Raw genomic sequence first — 19,182 nt, forward strand, 5'->3', positions numbered from 1 at the left:
TAAAGGAACTTCTTCAAAGAATTTATTCATTTAAAAATATTGAAGACCTCAGCTCATTATGTCATTACAGCTTTTACCTGTTCTTCGTATATTCTTGCAAGTACTTCCACATGGTAATACTTCAAAAATACTTTAGATTTGCCAAGTGCCCATCCGTCCATTTTCAGTCGCAGTAGCAGAAGTCGACAGGAGTCACGATTAGGCTTCACTTCTTCCTCGTAACTGAATGCTAAGAAACCGTATCTAATAAGAAAACAATGAAATGTTAGTCAAGGTTAACATAACTTACAAAGTATAAAAATATTATATTCAACCTTCACACCTTTTTAAAAATTCATCATACGCAAGTCGATGAGAAAATCCATTTTGCCTTATCCGTATTGTTTCCAATACTCCGGTATATCTTAACTGTTTCAGTATTTTCGTTGAATCAAAATGTTTCGGTGATCGAGAGTCATTCGGTTTTAGACATCTTACAAATTGTGGCGTTCCACTGACCATCTTTTGAAGCAATTCCATTAAAGAATAACGGAAATATGTGGATACAGTTTGTTGTGCTCGTGACTGAGATGCAAGACCGCGACTGTTAAATCGATCCTGTAGGTATAATAAAATAAATTGAAATGTTAGAACCGTTTGCAGCAGATAACTTATAGATATTACGAAAAAACTTTACCCGAATATCGTTAGACACTGGACTTTCTAATGTTCTAGAATCAATGTCTCCATTTAAAGCTGAGAATAAATTGCCGGTCTTCGTAATAGGGCATTGGAATAAAAATCTGATTGTATCGTATTGACTCTGTCTCATAAGCTGGATTACTTCTGGAGGTAAGAAGTTGCGATTCTTTTCTAAGAAACCATCGGCTTGATAAACCACCCGACCAGCAAAATGATGAATGGCAAAACATACTGCATCTGACTTAGGACGCACATAATATTTGCTCTTAATATTTCGGTGAAATTTTTCTGCAATGGAAACAACAATGTACCTACATTAGTAACAAGATTTTTTAATTTTAATATCAGTTGAGTGTTGCGAATAAAATTGTTTATTTCTTACCAATGAGACTTCTATCTGAAGAACGTGGGAACCGACTTTCCTCATCAAGCAGTGCCAATAAACCCATAGGCCTAGATAAAAGCATGTCTAAAACCGGTCTGTTGTCTGAAAATTCTACAAGATCAACTGGTACGCCTTCAGCCATATATTCTTGTTGTTCCCATGTGAAAATATGTTGATTAAAGTAGTATTGAATTTGTTCATTTGCGATGTTTATACAAAGTTGTTCAAATGAATTTCTCGCAAAGTTTTCGAAGCCAAAGATATCAAGAATTCCAATCGATAACTGGTCACTGCAAAAACAATAAACATAAAATATAATATCATAGTCAGTTTGATTATCATTTATTTGTGTATAGTTTCAATTCATTTGAAAGAAACAAACCTCTGGGGTCTATTTTGGCTCAAGAGTGCATTAATTCTCTCCACAATTCTATCAAAAGCTCTAGCGTATATCCCTCTTGCAGTAGCATCTCTTGCTACGGCAGCTTCTGCGGGTGAAGTGTAGCGTGCGATTGTTTCACCCTTAGTTACAACACTACTACTTGTTAGGCATTCTCGAAGATCACTTGTCTCGACTCCTAATAAACACGATGCTGCGAAACAAAATATTAATTTGTATTTTGAATTATATTATATTGATTTCAGTTCAATCGAATTCCATTAAAAATAAACTCTATTTATTGTCTGTTATTTGTTTGTGTATAGTTTAATAATATATATTTACCTCTATGTAATGGTGCTGTATCAATTATAGTAGCTCTGTTATCAGCATTATATTCACCGGCAGTTTCGGCAAACTCTATATCTCCAAGATGTAAAATAGCCGCTAGCATTCTGTATATAATCTGTACCTCATCTTCATGAAATCCCACTACCTAAAATTAGTATTCCATATTTGAATTTTGACCTTGTAATTATGAATTAAAAAATTTAAAATATATATTTTCGCAGATTTACCTTAAATGCTTGATTCAGTTGGCGCCATCGGTGCACATTATGTTCACGATGAGCTACTGAAAGGGGCTGTAGATACCGATGCCTAGACTTTAATTGTTCATCAAGATAAAATTTTCTCCAACGACCTTCACTTTCTAGGCCATCATAAAGATAATAGAAGACATGAAAATTACTCTCACCCCTATAAAAAATTAAAAATTAACAGCAAAAATGTTTTTGTTATCTTCATTTAATTATTTATCATTCAAGTACTACTTACAATGCCTGATGAACTACTCGTGATTGTTCTAGAAGATAAACCGATATTCGAGCTCCTGAAATTTTTCCCACTCTCATTATAGACAAATCCAAATACTTTCCAAAACGAGAACTATTAGCATTTATTCCTGTACGTGCATTTCCAAAAGCTTCCATTATTGGATTTACTTGTAGTATTTTGTCTTCTAAATTTCCATACTGTGTCTGAACAGAATAGTAAATTTTAATCTTGCATTGTTTTTAATTGATAAATTTATTTAAATAAAATTCTGTATACGCACTTTCGATAAATATGCTAGTTGTTTCAAAAGAAGGTTAGCAGATTCAGTTTTTCCGGCTCCACTTTCACCTGATATAACGATAGCTTGATTTTGTTTTTGGTGTAACAACGCTTGATGGGCTGCATCAGCCACTGCATAGATGTGAGGAGGATTATCTGACCGACAACGGCCTTGGTATAGTTGTTGAGTCTATCAAGAAAATAAGAGATTTTTTATATTACAAGATAAAATATATATAAAATAATACTTTTGATATTCATTTTACATAAAGTAAATATCCATTATCATATTAAAAACGTGAAAGTGTTTCTGTCTGTCTATGTGTATATGTTTTTTTACCTTTTTAAAGCTCAATCGCTGAACCAATTTGACAGAATTTGGCACAAAGATTTATTGAGAGTTATATGTACAATTGAGAGTTATGCACAATAGATTATGTACAGTTTAAATCCTGGAGAAGGACAAAGGATCCTTTTAATCCCATAAAATTAAAGAGTTCCCTTGAGATTTACAAAAATCCATGCCGTCATCTAGTTTATCATAATTTACTATTATTATTTATTTTACCTTAGTTGTGTATATTCCTATATCTGTAAAAGGGTTGACTGCAACTAGTATATCTCCAATGTAGGTATATATTTGATTTTGAGTGTATCGTTTTTGTAATTGGTCTACAATGGCATCTTCTGTTAACGTTTCGAGAGTAGCTAAATCATCTGTATACATTTTTTCTGGCTTTGCTTTTCGATGAGATTTTAATTTCCCTCTTTTTGTGGTAGCTTCTAGTGCACGAGAAGTTCGCCCATCTGCTCTTTGTCTCTTTATTTCTGCGTGAAGTTCTTTCCGAATCTGTAATATTAATAAAATTACATAAATATACACGTACATTACACAAATCTAAGATTTTATATGATGATATATACAATAACCCTAATGGTTATATAAAGTTTACTTTTTGTTCAGGTCTACAAAAATATTGCTTACAATTATTAATAATTATGGCAAAAAAATGTAATAGAAGTATGGCAAATAATAATTTCCGCAGATCAGTCATTATTTTCGCAGCTATTTATTATTTAATGCTAAACCATTTAAACACAGACCAGTGGTCGTAGCTCATTTTTTTTCTGCTTGGTTTAATAGTACCTGTTTTTGATAATTACCTTATCTTCAAAATTATTCACAGCTAGTAGTAATGGATGTTCTAAAAGTTCCCGCGCAAATGGCCTTTGATTCATATCTTTGACCAAACATTCCGAGATAAAATCTGTTAATTGTGAAGAAAAAACTTCTGGATGAGACAAAGTTGGCGGTGGATTACGAGGAATTTGAAACAGGGCTCGCATTGGATGTAAGCCAGATAACGGTGGCTCTCCTTCTGCTAATTCAATGGCTGTGATACCAACTGACCACACATCACATCTACAATCATAAGATTGATCTAATTGTTGCTCGCACGCTATTACCTGAAAGAAATTATCTACGTTTATACTTGTTCTAATAGTCTCAAGAGCTTTTTACAAGTAGTTTATTATATTATGCGTCTTTACCTCTGGCGCCATCCAATAAGGAGTACCCACAGACGTATTTCTCCTAGCAACTGTTGCAGCTAAATGCGATGAGACGCCAAAATCTACAAGTTTTACTTCAGCGTGTTCAGTCAATAAAATATTATGTCCTTTTACATCTCGGTGCATACATCGATGCGCATGAAGATGTGTCAGAGCTCGCACTGTACCACGGAGAACATATGCAAGCTGAGGCTCTGTTAATCTACTTCCACGAGCTCGCATTCCTGCACTTAAATCAGTCACTGAGCCGCCTGTGCAAAGCTGAAAGGTAAATGAGCTGTATTGCATTAGAAGGTCAGTGAGATAACAATCGACATGACTAGTTATGTTACAATACTTGCCTCCATAACAAACCATATTTGATCATCTTCTGACGATATTCCTCGTTTTAAGAATAGTCCGAAGAATTCAGGGATATTCGGATGGCTGGATAAATCTCTGAATACGAGAAATTCTTCTTCTATTTCTTCAATATTTTCAGCAATGTTTTCTAAAATCTGTTAACAAATAAACTAAATTACCATTATTATTAATAAATCATATAAACTAGGTAGACTAAGATGTCTGTCCTATAAAAGTAGTGGCCGCCATTTTTTGATTTAGGTACTAGCTGATGTCCGTGACTTTTTGATTTTCCAGGATAAAAATTAGCCTATGCCCATCTCCGAGTAGCAAGAAATCTCTGTCCCAAATTTCATCATAATCATTTGAATCAATAAAAATGTACTTAACAAGAATTTCTACCTACTTTCGCATTTATAATAATAAATTATAATCCATACTAATATTATAAATGCGAAAGTGTGTCTGTCTGTCTGTCTGTCTGCTAGCTTTTCACGGCTTAACCGTTCAACCGATTTTGACGAAATTTGGTACACGGGTAGCTTGCAACCCGGGGAAGGACATAGGCTTTTTATCCCGGAAAATTTAAGAGTTCCCACAGGATTTTTAAAAACCTAAATCCACGCGTACGAAGTCGCGGGCATCAGCTAGTATGCAATAACTTACAAGCGATATGACATGATGCTGTTTTTTTTAAATAATTTGGTCGGGAGTCGTGACTGTAATGCTTATTCCGACATAAATTATCATAAACATTACGACTTCCATCTACTGCTATGAACATTGCCATAAAAGGCTGCATTCATGATGGTGCAAATATTACTGTGGCCTTGACATCAATGTAAACTTTTGATATAATATCTACGCAATCCTATTACAAGCTAAATGCTAACAATACCTTTCATAAAATATTTCTCTTTGTTGTAGTGACTCAACTGTAACCTTTATGTTCGCAAAATACTACTATGCCTATTCACACATCTACTCATGTGTTCATACTACCTAATCTAAATCTATATATATAAAAGGAAAAGGTGACTGACTGACTGACTGATCTATCAACGCAAAGCTCAAACTATAGTAGACGGATCGGGTTGTAATTTGGCATACAGATAGCTATTATGACGTAGACATCCGCTAAGAAAGGACTTTTGTGAATTCAACCCCTGGGGGTAAAATAGGGGGTTGAAATTTGTGTAGTCCACGAGGACGAAGTCGCGGGAACAAGCTAGTAATAATAATTATAAATGCAAAAACATTATCTTTTATTTCATGTAGGACAACTAGTGTCTCTTACGTCTGTGTCGCTACCGCCCGGTTCGGAAAGCAAATTCTACTGAGAAAGCTTGCAAGAAACTCAGTAGTTGCTCTATGCGAAAGTATGTGCGGTTTCACTTTTCCTTTTCGCAGCCTATTCGTTTAGCTGATTTTGACGAAAGATTCAGAGATACTAGCTTGCATTCTGGAGAAGGATATAGCCGGAAAATAAAAGAGTTTTGTAAAACCTAAATCCAGCGAATCATCTACCTAGTAGTAGTTAAATAAGTTAGAAGATAGAAATTGTAATGTATTTCACTAAGATAACACCGTTTGTTTACCAATTCATGTAACGTCTTCACTTGAAATTTAAATTTAAATGCATTTTTATTGCACTTATTGATCGAATAATTTTTTTGTGAATTTTTTGCTTATTTATTATCACTTTAGGATCAAATTAATATACTTTTCAAAAATTGTAAAATACCATATTATTGCAGTTCGATTACCTTAACAGCAACTCGTCTCCCAGTCTTTTTGTCCTTAGCACAATACACTTCGCCATAGGTGCCTTCACCTATCAGCTCCTGTAACGTGAACCGGTCCTGTGGGTCGGCCGCGCGGTCCAACTCCACATGTTGGGAAAGCCCCCGGTATGCCATGTCACTGCGCATTGTTCTACAAGTCACATTGATTACATCTAAAAGAAAAGAAAAAATCTTTATTGCAAACCACAAAGTAAACACAAACAAAAAACATACAAGGATCTAATAGCTGTAGCATGCAAATGAAATTCTGTTTTATCAATTACTTTCATGTCTGTGTGTTATACCTATCTATCCGCGGAAAGAAGTTAGTATAGCGCTCTCTCTGTTACGTAATCCCATACATATGATAGAGACAAAACTCTCAGTGGGCGCTAACCATTTTGAGTCAACCACCAATCACAAATGAAACTATGTTTTCTAACAGAAAAAACGCTATAGGTACCAATTTCTTTCCTCGGATTGAGTATAGGGACAGAGTCGCGCTTGACTTAACTAATAGACGTTATTGACGGACGGTATATACCAATCAAATGTTTACACTGAATCCAATATAATTAAAATTACTTGGAGTTTTATGTTGTTATAAAAAATAAAAATCATACTATAATATTATAAATGCGAAAGTGTGTCTGTCTGTCTGTCTGCTAGCCTTTCACGGACCATCTGTTCAACAGATTTTGAAAAAATTTGATACAAAGATAGCTTGTATACCGGGGAAGGCTACTTTTTATTCCGGAAAATCAAAGAGTTCCCACGTGGTGTAAGAAAACCTAACGGACCAAATCCGGGGCATCATCTACTTAACAATAATATCACTCTTCCCAGGTCATAGTCATCATCTTGATCAACCCATCACCAGCCCACTACTGAGCACTGATCTCTTCTCCGATTGACAAGAGTTAAGGACATTGTCTGCCACGCCGGCCAATTGCAGAATACGCAGACTTCACACACCTTTAAGAACATTATGGAGAACTCTCAGGCATGTAGGTTTCCTCACGATGTTTTTCTTCACCGTTAAAGCAAGTGATATTATTAATTGCTAAGTTAAAACGCACACATCTTCGAAAACTTAGAGGTGTGTGTCCGGGATCGAACCTCCGACCTCCCGAAAAGAAGGGTGACGTCTGGTGACTAATAAATAATGCTAATATACAACTGTGTGCTAATAGCATTGTTTGTACGAATATTAATATTTTTCCTTATGCATGACACACTTATTGAATGCAAACATCAAGCATTATTTATTATTATGCACAATATACAATTGTAGCTATTAGCGTAATTATTATTAAATGTTCCATATTCAAATAGTATCTAAATATGCTATGTTTATTCGATAAAACACGTAGGTATGGCCATTAGCTTATTTACCGGCCAAGTGCAAGTCAGGCCGGGACGGATGCGCACCGGGTTCCGTACTTTCTTCCAATGGGACAAAATCTTAAATTGTTTACAGATGAAATTAAAACAAACAGGTTTTCCCCGGAGACGGTAAACTTACAGCCTTGCAGACACCATTAAATCCCGTACGTATCTACCTAAGACCAAAAATACCTTTACGTCCATATATTTTATTTGTAAAAATTTAGCTGTAACTTTTTTAGTAACCCGGTGCGGGCCGGCGGCCCCCGACCCCCCTCCCCCCACCCCCCTCCGTCTCATGCAACGATTTCTCGACCTGTCGCGCACTATACAATTAATCTTACAAAGGTTCTATAATTCCATTATGAGGTACGGAACGCACAAATATAAAGCTAAGTAATCAAAGATATGTAAAAACAGAACACTGCACATAAATCGTTTCTAATTATTAAATCATGTATATTGATTTATAAAACACTCATTAGCATGTGATTCCGTTCGACGTCCGGCAGCTATAAAAATGGACCGTGCGGGATCTATTAATTTAAATCAATCGTTTACTAGTTACTAAGTGGATTTGTGCTTTCAGTTTTTAGGGTTCTGTACCCGAAGGGTGCCAACGGAACCCTATGATTAAACCTTTGCTGTCCGTCCGTTCATCCGTCTGTCTGTCAGCGGGCTGTATCTCGTGAAATTTGTGAACGTTGTTTTCACAGATTGTGTATTTGTGTGATTTCTATTATAGCAATTTGTGTAAAATTTCAGTATCTACCTACTCTTATCAAAATTTAATTTTCCCACATTTTAGGATTGTTGGAATAAATTCTTCCGACAGAGATAAATTTCATCTTCCTCATCCTATTATTGTACTTAGGTATAATACGATTTGGTTTAAGTTAATGGTACCTACATGTTTATCAATGCGAAAGTGTGTCTGTCTGTCTGTCTGCTAGCTTTTCACTGCTCAATAGTTTAACTGATTTTGATTAAATTTGATACAGAGTTGATACAGCTTACACCCCGGGGACAGACGTAGGTTACTTTATATCCCGGAAAATCAAAGAGTTTCAACGGGATTTTTAAATAAACTTAAATCCACGCGGATGAAGTCGAGGGCATCATCTAGTAAGTAATAAAGTAACATAAACCATTCGATCGATTTATACCTATAGCACATGAGCTTGTTGCATGCACGTTGCACCGTTGCATGACGGTGTTAGCTCGCGTGACGTGCTGTTAACGTAAACATAAGTGACACCTTATTGGCATTAGAGATTCCTGCGACTTCGTCTGCACAACGGAAGGGATTCTTATAAGGGATGATTTATGCCAACATGTGGCGGGCGCGGGCCGTGCTAGTGTACGACGCGCGGACGAGGCACGGATTCGTAACATCACGGACATTTTATATGAAGCAGTTTATGCTTCACCGTGTGGCGTCCGTGCATGGACAGTGGACACGAGTGGCATAAATCATCCATTAGGCGTAATGTATGATTATTGTAGTGGAAGGGGATAATTTGACTATTAAAGTGATGATGATGATTCATCCTGTTACTTATTTGGAGGCATAAAGCGTCAACAATTACCACTATCTATTTCGCCTTGCCATATTAGACCCAACTGCCTTATGGAGTCAAAGAGAATAGGTGTAGTGCTGGAATCGCTTGAGAAAATAATATCAGTATTATCATCGTCAACATTATAGGTCTCTTGTAGGGACATCCACATGCCACGGTCTTGCGCGCGCCGTCTTAATCCAGCGGCACCCTGCGACTTTTTCTTTTTTAATTTAATTTCAAAAGTATTTAATTTTAGAAATCTTCATTTTATATTCATTTAGCTTCAGTTGATACTTTAATTGTATTTGTGTGCCGTCTTAATCCAGCGGCTCCCTGCGACTTTTTCTTTCTTAATTTAATTTCAAAAGTATTTAATTTTAGAAATCTTCATTTTATATTCATTTAGCTTCAGTTGATACTTTAATTGTACTTATGTGGAAAATTAAAAATGACAAACTATGCATAACATACCCGTTAGTCGTTACACAGACTGTTGTAATTCTTATACGCTTGAGGAAAGGATTAAAATATCATATTTAGTCTTGTAAAATTATGTTAATAATCCATACTAATAATATAAATGCTAAATCACAGAATATATGATAGTGTGTCTGTTACGTTTTCACTGCTCATTCATTCAACTCATTTTGATGAAATTGGGTTAGTAAATACAAATCAATAAAAAATCCAATCATCCCCAAGATGAACTTAAGCTACTTTTTCCTCCAGCAAATGAAAGAGTTTAAAAATATTTTAAAAACCTAAATCCACGCCGACAAAGTCGTGGAGCTTACTAGAAACTCAACGTTGTAATGATATAATTTGAACCACTACCCTCACTACCCCTATTATAAATGCGAACGTGTGTTTGTTTATTGGTTTGTCCTTCAATCACGTCGCAACGGAGCAACGGATCGACATGATTTTTTGCATGGGAATAGTTTAAGACCTGGAGAGTGACATAGGCTACTTTTTATCCCGGAAAATCAAGACCTCCCTGGCGCAGTGGTAAGCGCTGTGATCTTATTAGTGGGAGGTCCCGGGTTCGATTCCTGGCAGGGATTTGGAATTTTATAATTTCTAAACTTCTGGTCTGGTCTGGTGGGAGGCTTCGGCCGTGGCTAGTTACCACCCTACCGGCAAAGCCGTACCGCCAAGCGATTTAGCGTCCGGTACGATGTCGTGTAGAAACCAAAGGGGCATGGGCTTATTAAAAACTGCCATACCCGTTCCAGGTTAGCCCGCTACCATCTTAGACTGCATCGTCACTTACCACCAGGTGAGATTGCAGTCAAGGGCTAACCTGTACCTGTATTAAAAAAATAAAAAAAATAAAAATAAAAGAGTTCTCACGGGATTTTTAAAAACCTAAATTCACGCGTACGAAATCGCGGGCATCAGCTAGTGATAAAATAAAATGTTTATGAATTTTTAGTATACTAATTCTATAATGAATATGGACGTCTTCTATTTTGAACCTAGGTATATGCTATGATTATAAAAACAGTTAGAAGTAAAACCTACCTGCGTAATAATTGCGGGGCTAGACATGAGATCTAATTACAATAATTTATATTATGATATGTAAATTTTGGTAATATTTGTAATTTTTGAAAAAATAAATATTTATAAATAGAATCTTTTCTAAAAAGAATAGGTAGGTAAAAGCCGCACGCCATCGTTTTCACACTGAACTACTTAAATCCTTATTGGATTACAATGCGGTTTTAAATTTTCATCGTGATTTAGAATTTTTCACGACCAAGGATGGTTTGTCTTCATTAAAATTATAATACCTAATTATTATCTAAATATATAAAAGGAAAAGGTGACTGACTGACTGACTGACTGACTGACTGACTGATCTATCAACGCACAGCTCAAACTACTGGACGGATCGGGCTGAATTTTGGCATACAGATAGCTATTATGACGGAGGCATCCGCTAAGAAAGGATTTTTGAAAATTCAACCCCTAAGGGGGTGAAATAGGGGTTTGAAATTTGTGTAGTCCACGCGGACGAAGTCACGAGCATAAGCTAGTTAGTCTATATAATAGGTGGACGTTCGTTCCTTTTGAAGGAACATTAAAATTTCATTTGCAAATGGAACATAATAATTATTACGAGTACAAGTATATCAAATTTTCACCGCAAAATCTGATATTACGGACTCAATTGGGAGCAATTGCTTCATGTGAACATAATATTGAACATTGCATTGGTAAATGGTTCCAAATGACGTAATGTTTGTACTTGTATTAACTATTTTTACCCAAGTGTCATATTGGTGTCACTTTTAGTTGCGTGTCCACTGACCTCTACTAATACAAGTACGATGGACCTGCTATTGCTGACCTGTTTTTGAAGCAACTTTTGGCGCTGAGCGTCATTTTGAGCGTACTCGAATTAAATGTCAGTATGATAAGACATTCAACACAGCATCAATACGAAGACCATTTGACACAAAGTATCACTTTAATTCCCGGTAAGCTCGGTGAGACACTTTGAATCCACATAAAAATAAATAACGACGTCTTCTAGCGTAGGCACTTGTAAGTTCATGTCTATTTCAGTGGCTTTAAGTAGCGCGTGTTGTAATAGTGACATGAATCGCAGTATTTGTATAAGTATATGCGCTTATTGAATCGTTACATGTGACTATTTGTCTATTATGATTTAAATGTACCTATTCGTGAGAATGTTGCAATTTGAAATGTTATTTTTAGTTGTATGAGTAATCGGAAGTGTGTTCCGGTGTGTGACATATTGTACCTATGTGACATTATTATTTATGTGGGTTAATATATTGCTAGTAGGTACCTAAAACTATATATAAACATAAGCTCTAAACTTTTAGGGCGTCTGGCAGAAGGTTGCCACTTGTCACGAGACTAAGTGTCTGGCAATGCACGACGTGATTTCTAATATTATTCCGACAAAAAAAAATAAGATTTTATAGGTACTTTGAGATTCAAGATTTTTTTGGACCTTTATTATCTGTTGAGCGCTGGCTCTCTCTCTATAATAATTTTATTTATTGTTGTGCAATCGTTAAAGTTACCGTATTATACCAATTGATTTTAACAATTGAAGATGATTTATCTTAAAAAGAGTTTTTTCTATGAACAAAACGGCAATATTAAGCCCTACGATACCTACCACCGATGTAGGTGTGTAATTAAGGAAGATATTAGCTTCAAGGTTGTTTTAACATTTAAAAATTAAGTCATTTATAACTACTAATTAGCGCATAAGGCATTAAAATATTTTCATGCGAAAAGACACCTCGACGGATAATCGAGGCGACACTTTCACTGGCGTTTTTATCACGAAACTATAACGACACAACAGAACACCGACAAATTGGTCAGATTGCTTCTTAACATGACATGCGCCATGATTTTTTTTACTTTCTTTTTTTACAGTAGGTGCATTTTAACACCTTTTTGTTCTTTATAATATTATGACAGGTTTTACGCTTAGTTAACATCCCACTTTAATCATTAAATAATTTAATAATTAAATATCACTTGCTTTAACGGTGAAGGAAAACATCGTAAAGAAACCTGCATGCCTGAGAGTTTTCCATAATGTTCTCAAAGGTGTGTGAAGTCTACCAATCCGCACATGGCCATCGTGGTAGACTATGACCAAAACCCTTCTCTGAGGGGAGGCCCGTGCTCTGTAATGAGCTGGCGATGGGTTGATCATGATGCTGATGAACATCGCACTTGAGAGTCAAGATTAATACCCAGGGTCCAGTTAAGATGGACAAATTTACAATACAAAAATAAAATTCACCCCTAAGGGGGTGAAATAAGGGGTTTGAAATTTGGGCAGTCCACGCGGATGAAGTCACGAGCATAAGCTAGTTAGATCTGAGCAGGATCGCACTTGCTTAGTAGATGTCTAATCACTATTGCCTAATCTCAAAGGTACTCAAGTTATATACAACGGAAACACGAACACCGAAAGGGCATTCCAAACGGTTTCGGTTCTTATCAGATACGTTTGATAAAAATGTTTTATGCCAAAAGATTGGAAGTCGACCACATAAGGATGCCAACTTTCACGGTGTCTCTGTGGAACGGCAAAGAAGGAAGAAGATTGTGGAGGTCCGAAGCACACTCTCCAACGCATATCTGATAGAAGACCGATAGGTAGAACCTTACTCTAGCAAAGTAGTTTTGGTTTTAATTGCCTTCACCTGCCTTGCCATAAACAAGAAGTGTATAAATTTTTAGTTTTTTTTTCGCATGGTGTTAAATATCGTATTGAAACGTATAGTAGATAGGTATGTACCTTATTATTGTAATTCATTAAGAATCCCTAAACAGTTGAATTTATCATTTTAATTTAATTATGTAGCCAAAGAACTTAGATTTTCTATTTTTTTGAAGCCTTATTTGTATTCAATATGCTTGAGTGCCTTGAAGGAATCTACATAGGTACCTACTTGCATATAATTTATTTAAAGTACCTGTATTTGCTTTGGATTGTGGAATTTCTTTTTTATGGGTTTTCTTTTTTGCGCTTTTTATTTTAATTAGGTGCCTTAATAGGATATTTTTACTCCTAGAACCGGAATTTTAGCAGATAATATAAGGCATTACCTGTAAACTGATATGTCAAGGTAAAATCACTTTTACCTCAGTAAACGTGGTAGTAATAGAATATTTTCTAGTTACACAATAAACGGGTAACCTACTTAATCTGTTTTTACAAAAGCCCAGTTTTTCCACCCACATTACCTTTCGTAGCCGTAGAAAAGAGTAACATGTTTTACACTACAATTATCCACACTTCAGTTTACAAAGTAAAACTAAAACTGTTTTATAATCACTAAAGCAAGCAGGATGGCCACTTTAATTCAATGCTATTAACCAAGGAACTGATTCCATCAACTCGTGCGTGAACGTTGCACATTCATTTCCTAGATATTAATGACAACAATAGGTAAACTAATGCACTTATATGGCACAAATGTTTCATAAATTCAGCATGATTTACCTACATAGTCGGTTAAATATTGAACTAGATGTTTCATATTTTAACTGTTGGCTAAGCAGATAAATTAAAATTCAGTTAAGTCATCTTGATACATAGACTTTCCGATAGGTTAACTTTAAATATTGTTTGTTCTGTAAAAACTATAAATCTCAGAGGTGTGATATGGTATGTAGGCAGTAAAATATCTATTGCTATACCTAATTATTGTTTTGAACGACTACGCTAAGTAGTACCTGAAATGAAATGAAATGATTTATTTGTTTTAAAAGGTCTTTTTAAAAATTGTACCAGGGACCCTGCAGTAAGTTTGCAAAACCTGTATCTCAGGGTCCCCGCTCTCCCTCCTCCATCATTAACAAATAAATACTTATACAAAACTAAATTCAGAATATGAAACTTAAATATACGTGTGTGTGTGTGTACATATGTGTATCAGTGTGTATTGTGTGTGAGTGTGTACCTAACTGTAGTAATTACGAGATTTGTGCAAGAGACTTCGGTTTTAAAAGTTTTCTATACATAGTAAACGCTGTATGCGTGTTAAATATTAATAGAATATAGTCTACACACCAGTTTCTTTTAGGTTCAAAAATGTGTACATTCGGATGGATATTGTCCATATCCGTATTGGATCCATGTAAAGCTCCGGTGAAAGTTCGATCCTTATCCTCCGGTACCTATACCTACGTACTATGTTTAAAACATGAGAATTCGCGCGAATTTCGGTTAAACTTAGAAAGGATATGTTTAGAATAATATAATATTGGGTAATGTGTACCTACAATCTACATCTACATTATCAGGAGACCATTAAGGAACTGATTTCGAGGCGAGGCGACGGGCGAGGGAGGCGATTTATTTATTCCTTATGCCCTAGCATATAAGGTTATGATTATTATAATAGCTTGTGCTCGCGGCTTCGTCCGCGTGGACTACACAAATTTCAAGCCCTTATTTCAACAAGGGGTTGAAATAGGGTTTGAATTATCAAAAATCTTTTCTTTGCGGATGCCTACGTCATAATAGCTATCTACATGCCAAATTTTCAGCCCGTTCCATCCAGTAGTTTGAATTGTGCGTTGATAGATCAGTCCTTTCCCTTTTAGCTTCAGACCTTATCCTTTTATTTCTATTTTCTATTTTCCTTTTTTCTTTTTAGATCAGACCTTTTCCTTTTATTTAAGACTAAATAGATGATGCCCGCGACTTCGTCCGCGTGGATTTAGGTTTTAAAAAATCCCGTGGGAACTCTTTGATTTTCCGGGATAACTAATAGCCTATGTTCTCCGGGATGCAAGCTACCTGTACCATATTTCGTCAGAATCAGTTGAACGGATGGGCCGTGTAAGGCTATAATAGACAGACAAGCAGACACACTTTCGCATTTATTATATTATTAGTATGGATATGGTTTAACACCTATGCCCATACATGAATGATATTGTCTAAGCCTATGCCATTTTTCTCTACAATGGTCGATAAGTTCACAGAAAAGATTCACTCCTTGATTTCTTTCTATGTAGGTATATTTCGAAATTCGACTGCCATAAGGTCTCTTATTTCCTTTTCAGCAAAAGCTTTCGCTGTTCGATGACAACATGATTCATTCATTCCTATATAAGGGAGAGCATGATCTTTATCACTAATATTAGTGGTCTAGTTCGAAAAACCGATAGACGTTGGGGTCCCAAGGTGCTGGGATGTGGACGGATGACATCAGACGAGTCGCAGGGATTCAGGCAGCATAAGACCCTGATGTGTGGTCCCTAAAAGAGGCCTATGTCAGCAGTGGACGTCTATCCGTTGATGATGATGATGATTAGTGGTCTTTCTATTTGTATTTATTATTAGTTCTAAATCTCTAATCACAAAAAATTGTACCTACTAATACGAAATAAGCGACATTATAATACCTACGTTGTTTGTGGTATTTAATTACGTGCTGGCAAACATGTCCAACCGACAACCTGACGCTATTGTTCGCACACATAATAACAACACAATATACTCAATCTCAGTGTATCTAGATCGCACCTTCTCATTATGAATGGTACCTACATATAATTAATTTGAAGGAATTCAGAATGCCTTTCAAAGATACCTATCACGTCTTATGGGGTCAATGTATTTTCACAAGCACGTAATTTTATGCTAATGACAATCTCACGCCCTGATGCGTTTTTTGAACTATTGTTTGTCTAGGTAATGTTTTTATACGTTAGTGATTAGTGATATAGGAAATCCTATATAGGTTTATTAATGTTCCCACGAACAGCAGTGTAAATTGTGTATAATCGCCATCTTTGAATATGGCTTGGTTGCAATTTGCAACATTCAGACGAGGTAAACCTCGGATCTTACGATCCGAGTATAAAAATACGCGCTCTTACTTGTAACCTCTTGTAACAAATATACACTCCATTTTATGGCTTATACACGTCAAATGTATCACAGAAATATGTTTAAAACACTGATCTCTATTAATACAAGTACACTGGACCTGCGATTTCTGATCTGTTTTAGAAGCAATTTAATTTTCGCCATTTTGGCGCTGATGGCAGCAGTGAGGGTCACGTGAGCTTGGCACTCAATTTAAGACATCTATCAACATAGTGTCAACACGAAGATCATATTTTGACACAAAGTGTCAATTTGGATTCCCGATACGCTGAGTGGAGTGCTTTGAATTGGCACAAAAAATAGCTGACACCACTTCCAGTGTACTTATATAATGTTCATTTCGGCAGTGTTTAAAACTTTATTGATAAGGGTCAAAATTAAGTGATAAATAGGTTTAGACCTATAAAGTGCGCAAGAACCACCGGCGATTTGCAGCAATACCTAGCTACATAGTTTGGAAAGCAAACATTTGTCAAACGTACACCAACCAGACCGAAACAAGTATTTGCTTTCCGCATAAAGGAATCAAACAACAGTCCGTGTAAAAGGCGATTTTCGTCAACATGCACAAAACCGCGTTCGTTTCTTTTTATGTCCAACGAAGCTACAACATTTTGAATTCAAATTGTACACAAGGAATTAAAAGCTTACATTGTTACATTGTGCAAAAAATGTTAAGGAAAATCGTCCAATTTTTACATTCATTGCTTTGGTTCCGTCCACGTTGGTAACCAATTTTCGTGTCGGCTTTTCGTAACTGGGTATTAATCAAGAAAATTTTATCCGGAATCACAACGGAATAAGATTAAAATTACTTGTCTCATGTACTGTAATAGTAAGAGAGTTGAAACACAGTGTGTATACACTGTGTTTGGCGCTATAACAACATAATAAAAACCGAGATGGCGAATATCAAAATGGGCGCCATGCAAATTAAAAAATTAAAAAGTAAATATACCTACTATTATATTATTATACTGTAGGATGGTACGGAACCCTTCGTGTGCGAGTCCGAATCGCACTTGATCGGTTTTATCTTTATCTGTACTGCTGCGCGATTGCGGTAAAAGGACAGCTAAAATGTCACGATCGCAGTCACCTCTGATTGGTTGACGCTCACTCACTATTGGCTTCAATTTATTGTTGCAACAAGAATACCATAAGTTCAGCCAATCACAACAATTGCGATTGTAATAATTGTGATTAATAATTAATAAATAAATAGTTGTGAATAATTGTGCGATTGTAACAATTGCGATTGTAGTAATTGCGCTCGTCCCACTATAACCACAATATATACTCCGCTGTGCTGTAACGAACTTTTTCTGCTAATTGTGCCTCTGTGAGTTATTTCTATTTATTTGTTGTAGCCTAATTTCTTAACGAATTAGCCTACATATTTCGTTCTTACTCGAACACGGTTTACTAAAAGACAGTATACCTACGGCTACCTACTTATTAGTACGGAACACCCAGGACCACCTTTGGCTCAATCGGAACAAGTGCGTTTCTAGAACACGTCAGTTTCCGATACAGCGATAAACTGCTATTATATAAGCTGACTAAGAAATTGGACGCAGTAAACAGTATTATCATTTAGCCAGCTAAAGTTGTAAAAGTAAACGCAGACAATTAACACTATTGAACATTACTATTAGTACGAGTATGTGGCTACTTTCATCAGGATATGTAAGGTTATGATAAGTAATATTACGTCTATGTAGATACCTAAGTCGATATCTACTCAATGAGCTGAAACAGTTCTTTGAACTTTAAATAATTTGGTATCTACCTATTTACTAAGTAAGTATAATTTTCGTATAAAACTCGAAAATTAAAAGTAACCTAAGTATTTATTTACGAATAATGATGAGCAAATCACCATTTTCTGCCTTATTTTTCAAGCCATAATATTAAAAGTAAAAGAAAATATTGTAGGTAAATAAATAATTAATAAAGAGTATTTTCATATAAAATAGCCCCAACTAACATTTTCCATCCTACATAAACCTACCTACCTATCAAAACATCTTGTCACAATTCTATCTGAGATGTTTATAGAGTAAATCTTGATAACCTCTAATACCTAAACAAACATAAGATTAAAGTTTTAACGGATCTTCATAACGCGCATTAGGTTCAATGAAGCCTCAAAAGAGTAAGTAATCCCTTCGACCAGTGCGCCATAAATGCACGATCAGGGTCAACGTACGGTATACAACGTGACCATACGTCCCGCCTTCGGTGAGACCGTCTCGCTTTGAGACTGGATTTGCCTAGACTTTTACGGCAGCACAAATTTCTCTTTTTAAAAAAAAACTTACACGTAGCGACACATACTACATAAATTTGAGTTTCCTTCTTGACTTTAAAGATAAACAAATTGCAGAAACCTCGGAGAGCCTTGTAAGCGACGCCGACGCGATGAAGTCGCCCCGGTTAAATTTCACCTTCTGGGGCTAGGTTTTTCACTCGAATCATGATTTCATTGTAAGTTCACAGTAACAAGCATGTATGGGCCGCGTATACGCATTTCAGGAAGGAGCTATTTGTTTAAGTTAAGG

At 35.9% G+C, this 19,182-nt stretch overlaps 1 protein-coding gene across 7 annotated transcripts in view; it reads right to left on the bottom strand.

Moving 5' to 3' along the window:
* LOC117988427 (myosin-IIIa-like) overlaps positions 1-19,182 on the bottom strand; it is a 50,222-nt gene that overhangs the window by 6,351 nt on the left and 24,689 nt on the right. For 6 of the 7 annotated variants that reach the window (XR_011238004.1, XM_034975596.2, XM_034975591.2 and 3 more), the window contains exons 2-15: positions 6,242-6,432; positions 4,475-4,630; positions 4,113-4,394; positions 3,726-4,028; positions 3,130-3,411; positions 2,563-2,751; positions 2,283-2,485; positions 2,024-2,204; positions 1,791-1,941; positions 1,449-1,659; positions 1,064-1,356; positions 677-969; positions 323-597; positions 78-243 (exon numbers count right to left, since the gene is read on the bottom strand). Coding sequence is in view for 6 of the 7 variants with exons in the window: in XM_034975596.2 (XP_034831487.1) it covers positions 78-243; positions 323-597; positions 677-969; positions 1,064-1,356; positions 1,449-1,659; positions 1,791-1,941; positions 2,024-2,204; positions 2,283-2,485; positions 2,563-2,751; positions 3,130-3,411; positions 3,726-4,028; positions 4,113-4,394; positions 4,475-4,630; positions 6,242-6,406 (3,150 nt within the window). In the remaining variant the exon portion in view is untranslated. The remainder of the gene's footprint in view (positions 1-77; positions 244-322; positions 598-676; positions 970-1,063; positions 1,357-1,448; positions 1,660-1,790; positions 1,942-2,023; positions 2,205-2,282; positions 2,486-2,562; positions 2,752-3,129; positions 3,412-3,725; positions 4,029-4,112; positions 4,395-4,474; positions 4,631-6,241; positions 6,433-19,182) is intronic. The other variant, XM_069505861.1, reaches the window with a different exon arrangement.

This window comes from Maniola hyperantus, chromosome 2 (assembly GCF_902806685.2).
Source record: "Maniola hyperantus chromosome 2, iAphHyp1.2, whole genome shotgun sequence".
NCBI classification, from domain to species: Eukaryota; Metazoa; Arthropoda; class Insecta; order Lepidoptera; family Nymphalidae; genus Maniola; species Maniola hyperantus.